General features: G+C 42.2%; 1 protein-coding gene across 1 annotated transcript in view; it reads right to left on the reverse strand. All coding sequences in view use genetic code 11, as the record gives it.

The window, feature by feature from the left end:
• Positions 1-4,249: 4,249 nt before the first annotated feature.
• EGR_00535 (putative histone acetyltransferase MYST1) overlaps positions 4,250-8,101 on the reverse strand; it is a gene marked incomplete at both ends in the record, with an annotated part of 11,743 nt that continues 7,891 nt past the window's right edge. Inside the window, 3 exons of the mRNA XM_024489784.1 lie at positions 4,250-4,642; positions 5,299-5,683; positions 7,255-7,568. Coding sequence (XP_024355781.1) covers positions 4,250-4,642; positions 5,299-5,683; positions 7,255-7,568 — 1,092 coding nt within the window. The remainder of the gene's footprint in view (positions 4,643-5,298; positions 5,684-7,254; positions 7,569-8,101) is intronic.

The following is an 8,101-nucleotide window of genomic DNA, read 5'->3' on the forward strand; positions in this document are numbered from 1 at the left end:
GATAGAGCCTGTTACGCAGGCTATTTATTTACTATTTATTTTAACCGATCGGTCACAGTAGCCATTTGGCCACGGCAATTGGCTGGTTAGGCCTTACAAGGCTACCCCTTACCAACGAACTGGTAGCACCAATTCAAATCTTTTTATGGATAATCAGTTTTACCCTTCACCCAACCCTATTTAACCGTTGCATCTAATAATTGTTTGGAATTCAATCTGTCGTGATTCATTTTCCATGAATCTGCAATACGTTGATCAGTTAGCTCTTCGTTCTGGTTCCACGGGCGCTTGAGGCTCCGATCCTGTACTTCTCTTGGGGCACATGGGCGCCGAATCATGCTAGTAGCTCACCCCATCCCTTCTGTGCGTAGGCTATGCACAATCAGCCCAAATATTATATCTTTTTTCGTCTTTTGGGCAGTCCCGGGGCGCTAACATGTTTCAACACCTCAACGACTGATACTTTGTTTGTGTACCCCCTATAATAAATCGTACAGATACGTCTGTACACTCCACAGGGTGCACTCGATCAGTTTTAGCTACTCTTGTTAACGCGGATTTCGTCTTGATGCCGAAATCAGAACAAACGTTTATTCCTCTAACAGGTAACCGGAACAGTCCGCGTTGTTTTCTTATGTCTAGATACAAAGACTTCTTACAACTTGTAGGGGCTCTTAGGATACCCTTGCAAAAACTGATTTATCAAACAAGTCAGTTTGTTGTTACTCCTCTGTCCCCATTCCAGCGTTGTGCTGTGTCGAATCGGTATCCAATCAAGTGGTTACATCTCAATAGTCTCTCGTGAAAGCTTTTACGGCAGCCGAGTGTACACTCTAGAAATGGTTGACCGAATTTGCTTCTGGTGCAGAATTGTTCAAAAGTGCATCATTTCGAGAAAAATAATGAAGAATGGGATTAGGTGTTGCCACCGATAGGAACAATTTAGACTGAGGTAGTGATGAAACCATCTGAAGGATACCGACATCAACTGACGAAATTAATGGAAGCAGAACAACTGCATTTCACATAAAGTGTAGGTGACGAAAGAATTCAAAGAAACCAATCTTGTCCTTCACAGAATTTCAAAGACGTACGAAAGGTTTTACCTACCACCCACTCTACACTCCCAGGTCAGGTCATTCACTAAGAGCCCACGGTAGGCTAAATTTTTCGGTATGAATTCTTCTTGCTGAAGGCCAACTAGCTACAAGTGAGATCGACTTGTTTCAACTCAAACTTGTGTATTTGCCCATCTTCTTCTCTTAGCACCACCACCATCAGATTATCACATCATCATACGGAAAATGAACAGTTGGAGAATAAAAAAGGAGATGGCAATGGGGGTAGCTGAGGATGGGTTTTTATTTTAGACAAAATGTGGTACCTATTTCAACAAACAAACATGATAATGTAGGAGGTTTTCTGCAGTTCTCTAGTTCTCATGAAAATGATACGAGATAGCTTTTTGTTATACAAATTAACAGACCCATTAAGGGTTAGTGACAATTACTCGTCGCTTGCCAAAGAATAATGCAAAATGCATTTATTTGATAGGTCTTTAGCTTGAGAAAAGATGAAGTCGGATCTGCCATCAAGTGGGCATTTTGATAATTTCAGTTGACGGGATTGCTATATTTGTTACAAATTTCTCTTTAAAACGAGCCCATTGATTTTAAAGTTCTTTTTATCGAGTCATCATTCTTCTCAAATGGGAAAAGCAAGCGTTACTGAAATCCGTTCCAATGGTTTAAGAAGCGGCAACTTCGTGACAAAAAAAAACTTACATGTATTTAATTGAAGGATGAGAGAATCGAGGTGGTACATTGGATTGCGATTAAATTTTGCCCACATTGTAGTAAAGTAAGAGAGGGAAAATCTCCTCCTTTAGATTTTTCAAACCATGAAAACATCAGAATCCGAAGGAGCCCTGTAATGCGAATCATAGAGGTTCGACGTTACCCACTTCCTAGTACCAATTTTACTACCGTTAGCGCTCTTATCCGACTAAATTTTCAAAAAAACCCATTATCTTGAACATAGCTGATTAAAGCAATCGCCTTACACCCCTTAGAGGAGACGAGATCAGTCGGTGACTGATTGTTCCGTTCAACAATATGGTTACTGTTGGCATAATTAGGAATGATGCCGCCTTTACCTAAGATGAAAATTAGTTTTAGAATAATCCAGTGAATTTCTAACAGTCAATTAAGACACTTCCCCAAGCGGAGATGTTGGGCAGCCCCTTCGTTAAAAATTTTTCTCTAGCCTCCCCAGCTAAGAGTGATTCCTTTTAACAACTGGGATTAGCGCCGCCTCTCCCTTAGGACAAAAAGGCACTTTGGATCTTCATTTAGGAGGTTCAACATGACGGGGCTATATGGTGACTTTGTTGTGCTACATCACTTTAATAATTGCACTTTACGATATCCTGAATGAATTTTGACATTTTGATTTAGCATAAGTAAGATTTTAGTACAGTGATTCGCATTAAAACTGAACCCGAGTGATTTCTGCTGAACGCTTGTTAAAATAAGTGCAGTGCTCTAATTTCTACCCTGAAGTTGAAAGAAGTCATGGCAGTTGTAGTTTGGAATCGGATTCGCTTACCGCTGCCGCCAATGTAGGGCCCCAGACTTCTTTGAAGTCGGAAGAAGTCACAGGATTATACCGATGTACTGAAGAGCTGGGGCTATCGGCATGGCCCAGAGACCACGACGTTGAGCGGAAGCACAATGGCGGGACCTTGAGTGCCTGGTTAATCCAAGAGCGAAGTTAAAAAAAAAAAACAAGAAAGTATCACATAATAAACTCAACTGTTCCAACTGATCCGATGTTCAAAACAGAAAATACGAAAGAATTCCGCTAATATTAAACAATGTGGGGAAGTGGTGATTTGGTATTCGTTTTAGTGTATTTTAAGCAGTTCGCACACTCCAATCTCCACATTTTGCCGTTTTTCTTGTGATAGACCTTTCTGGCCACTCCTATAGCCTCTCAGCCTCTCTGTTCCACAATAATAAACAATTCTTTTATAATTCGACTTCAAGGAAGACTCGGAGCTCTACTGTTTGAAGATTCTAAAGTGGGTAATAGAAAATCACTCCAGTTGATAAACCTTTTGGAGGGTCGAAAATTTCTCATCATCTCACGACATTTAATGTTGCTTTGCGAAACTTCAGTGAGTTAAAAGAGCCCACACAATTTGGGGTCAGGGATAAAAACACTGCCGAATGTGCTCCAATGCGTTCAAGAGCAGTTTAAGCCTGATACATGTTTAAATATGGGAAACGAAAGGACGTTTTTATTCGTTGACATCCGTTTTCAAATATTCAGGAGCCTCCTAACAGAACAATTCTACGGTTGTTATATCTTATTTCACTTTAAAATTAAACTATGTACTGTTGCTTGCACTAGTAAGTGATTCAGCGACAGCACCTTAGTCCCGTCAGCTGACAAGGATGGAAAGGGCAGGACAGGAAACCGGGGAGTAAAACAGCTTAGTAAGGAACCACATTTCTATCATCTGTCGTGATTAACTAGGTGAGCAGCCAATCATACAAGAAAGGAGCAAGCGGAGCTTGACAGCCCAACAATGGAAGTGATGGTGGCGCTGAGTGCTGCTCAGCCATGGAGGCAACAGTAGTTTAAACAAAACAAACCGAATAACCATTCCTGTTTGCATATCACACGTATACTAAACTGCCAAAAGTGCTAAGTTGCGCTCCAATGTAACACAGATCCTTTATAGCCAAAAAGGAAATGCCCCCCATTCACGATGTGCTGCTGAGTGAGCTATGCAGAACCAAAAAATGGCAGTTAAGGTTGAGCTGATAGACTAGGACACATTTGTTATTGGGCAGTTTTCATCTACAATAATAAAAGACTCGAAATAAAAGCAACTAGAGTCAAGACTAGGTGACTAACTGTGACGAAATAGGATTTCCCATCCGTATCCTAGATATCACGATCAATGCTAAAATGGTTCGTAAACTAAAAAGAAGACCTAAAAGGTCCAAGAAACTTCGTTAAAATAGAGAAAAACAGAAAGATGGGTGGACGCTTTATATTTCAACATTGATGCCGTAGCTAATCAGAAACAATTAAGAAGAAGTAGTAAAGAGCCTTTTCTTGTACCCCAATTTCAAAGGAAGCAAAAGAAGGAACAAAAGATGACCCTAGATAAGGAGCGCAAGGTGATGCCCTTTTAAGGTCTATTGCGGGGTAAAGGGGAAGTGTTTGAGGGTAAACACTAAGCGTCAACATCGACACCGTAGTACCGAAGGATCCACACCCGAAGGAGGTATGTCCACACGAAGACAAGAGCAAGAAGGAGGATGCAGGCATAGATCCATCCAGTGAGGTAGACAAGGTCGGAGAGACTGGGCCAGTTGACTGCCTCTAGCGCCGCCTGATCGAAGAGGCGAAAAACAGCTGGCAGGAGAGTGTAGGTGGCCTCCTCGGGACCAGCATTTGCCCAATCGTCCAGCGCGTTGAGGTCACGCATCGGGTCCAGTAGGCTTGCCTCCTCCAACTTCCGCCCGCCCGGCGCCTGGGAGGTAGAACTCAGCGCGCAAAGGGAAAAGGCTACTTGAAGGTCCTTCTTTTGGGATGGCGTTATGGACTTGGTCACCGCTTCGTCATCCTGCCAACAAGGGAATGAAATGCGATCAAAGTGTCTCATAAAATAAGGAATCAACTTGATTGCCAAACGTGGTCGCTGAACTAGGATCGATGACCAACCTAAAGCTCCTGTGAAATATCATTCACCTAGATTGCTTTGATCTTATCTACCTAAAATGGGCCTTGGGAGAATGTTGCCTTAATAAGTGTGGTTACCGTGGTCTAATATGAAGTAGTTTCACTATAAACTAGCTCACTTTAAGTCGGTACCCTTTGTCCTTTATTTAAACCTCCACAAATCGGTCTAAACTACAATGGCATGGAGGTCTGTTTGTGCCACCCACGCTATTTGTCTTATGACCCTCCCGTAAACTAATGACAAGGTCGCTTTCAGAATTATATGCTTTGTTACAGATTCTGAAGTAAGTAGGGTGCTGAGTTCAAATCTGATTAGATAATTAGTGACATTATAAGCAATGAATGTGTCAGCTATTTTGGTGATGATTACTTATTTGCTAACAAAGAAAACCTTAGTGAAAGTCACCCTCTTATAAGTAACGTTGACTTTACGCCAGTCAAGGCTTAGGGGCACTTTGTTTATCAATTGACTACAGCAAAGGTTATGTGAAAATCAGTGAGCGGATAAACCAGCTGACAAGTGGTAGCGTTAAAACTAACAGAGTTGAGGTCGCAAACACGGTATCGGATGCGTCTACCAGGCCCCTGACAGACCTGACCTGGTGAGTGGACTATGCATTGGCGAGTGCACTCCTGATACGCACGTTGAAAGCAAGCTTCGGCGACTCTCGGCCACTTGCAGAGGCCCCATGAGCTCCATGAGGACCAGTAGGGGTCGGGCGGCGCATCCTCGCAGTTTCGACCCCCGTAGCCCGGTGGACAGTGGCACTTGTAATCAAGCGGATCGCCAGTGGGCAATTGTTCGCACCGTCCACCTGCCCGACACGGACCACTCTGAAGATCTCCACTCTTGCAGGCAGCAATGGGTACGCAGACGGGTTCAGTGGGATTCTTGGGTTTGTGTGTCTTTGGTGGACAAAGACATCTGGAAGGAGCAAGGGAGTTGACTTTGATGCAAAATCGACGTTTTTAAGATGACACTATTATGTTAACATTGTGGGCCGTAAAGTGAGATATGGAATAAAAGCCACTTTTTCGGCCAATTCCATTTTGTTGATTTTCTAATGTGATGTAGATTATGGAATTGTCAATTAATCGTCGCACATTCGCCTGTTTAGGGCTCATACCGTAAGGGATGATGGCGAAGGCAACTCAGGGGAACCCTCAGCATGCTAGAATCTATCAAATCGCATGATCAGGAGCCTCAGCGAAGGCACATCATGCACCGTACAAGAAGTAGCAGCTCTTTTGTTCCTGATTTATTGTTCATTTGCATGAACCCAATATAATTGCAATCATTCTTTCAACTGTAGATTTTTGTAGCAGCTTAAACTTCGAGAGGTGCCAATGATTCACCGCCAGTGTATCTTTATAAAATCTTTAAAAAATTAAGGATTAATGGTTCCCTAAATTCAATGCATTTTTTTGGTGCGAGCCAAAAGTGCAGAAAACGCATAGCAGTTGTAATACGTTAATTCTTTGGTTAACTCCCGGTTTCCGTAATGAACCACTTAGAGGCCCCACTATTATACCTTTGACGGGCAGGCTGGCCTCCGGGTCATGCCAGTAGTGTCTCAGTCCTTCTATGCGTTAGCAATACATGCTATGCCCGAGTATGATGTTCCCTTTCGTCTTCAGGGAGATCTCGGGGGGACAAAATCGTGTCTTGTCCACGTTTACATGGTCGAGATCAAAACCCGTTGTTTGTATTTGTTATTTTTAAGTCTCTTATTCTCTTAAGACCATTAAAACTTCACAATGTCATACGTGTTAACCTTCCTTAAAACTAAAATGTAGCCCCTAGAACCCAGGCTATAAAAGTACTTGGAATTTGTAATGGAAGCAAATTTGTGATCGGAGGAAGAAGATAAACCCTTAGTCAAAACACCAAATGGGTGATTCCTATCAATTTTTTTCAGATTTGCATTCTGTACATAATAAATGGATGCAAAATTTCAATGAATCCTTGGATTGAATTTGAGAACGTTATTCAAACGGCACTTAAAATAAGTAAAAATGCGTTCCGTTGCTTAAAACAAAAACAATTGATTTAATAATCAAGTCGGTGATTATTTTTTGCCTTTTTGGTGACAGGCAAAACGTGGTTATTCGGATTCGCATAAGTTTTATTCTTGGAAAATTGAGCTTCCTTTCAACTTCGGTCACTCGATTGGTTGGTCTGAATTTGTCCGCACCTGAATGTTATTTCACTACTCATGGTAGATGCTACTGGCATATGTGGACGCCAGTAGTAGTTAAACAGTGTAAAGGAGATGGGAATTAATTTTTACTCAACCAATACTGAAACCATTCTAATTTTGCTACTCTAATTCAAAAAGATTGAATTAGATAATAATAAAATCATTTCACAATAGTAAAGGCAGATAAAACAAGTCCTTTTTATTCCATCACACCTAAACCATTTATTTGGTAGAAGGCGATTAAAATGACTAATTACGCGATCTTGAGAGTGACGTAAATGAAGCGAAAGCTCACTTGAACCCGTTGTATGGGTCCTCTGGTACTCGAACACACTTGAAGGGCTGGCAGGTCTTGACCCCGGTACCCCCTGCACAAGGATCGAAATCATTCTCGCAGAGGTCGCCACGGAAGGCGGGCAGACATTTACAAACGAAAAGTTGATTCTTCTGATCCACATCCTCCTCTCCTTCCTCTTCACCATCGCCACTTGACTCGACATTGCCCGTTTGCAGGGCCTTTTGGCACTCACCACCGTTCATGCAGGGATTTCCACCACCGCAGGCATAGTCCGCCTTGTCCTCCACGCACACTTCCTTCACGCGGTCGTACTTTCAAGGTAAGGGACACGTATGATGAGTAGATAGACCCCAGTAGAAATCAAAATAGGTGTCAATAAAGCTAGCCTTGTTTGTTTGGCCATCAAGGATCTGATCATGGGGATGCAGTAATCAATGACATTCGGAAGAATTATACAGCAGCAAAATCATGAGGAGGATGCGATACTATAACTGCGAGACATCGTCGAGGGCGTAGATGGTCTACTCCCAAATTAGTGCTCGCTCAATCATGTATAAGTAAATGTGTCCATAAATTTACGTATTTATTTGTATAAGCAACGATGCATAAACTGCTGGAGATATTGTCGCACCGCTAACCGACTGTCAAGCCTATCAAGCTCAGTCAAAGGTCCATGCTTCCTCGATATCAACTTGTAAGCTCAGTGCAGGCAAATATCGGACGAAGCGCGCCCAAAATCTGCAGTTAGTATAATCATATAGGGGTCTGATTTCACACAAAGATAAATAGAATTTACATAAACAGCTCCTGCAATAAGTCGCTTTTTGATAAAGGACCATTTAGT

Source organism: Echinococcus granulosus (genome assembly GCF_000524195.1).
Source record: "Echinococcus granulosus chromosome Unknown EG_S00002, whole genome shotgun sequence".
Classification (NCBI taxonomy): domain Eukaryota; kingdom Metazoa; phylum Platyhelminthes; class Cestoda; order Cyclophyllidea; family Taeniidae; genus Echinococcus; species Echinococcus granulosus.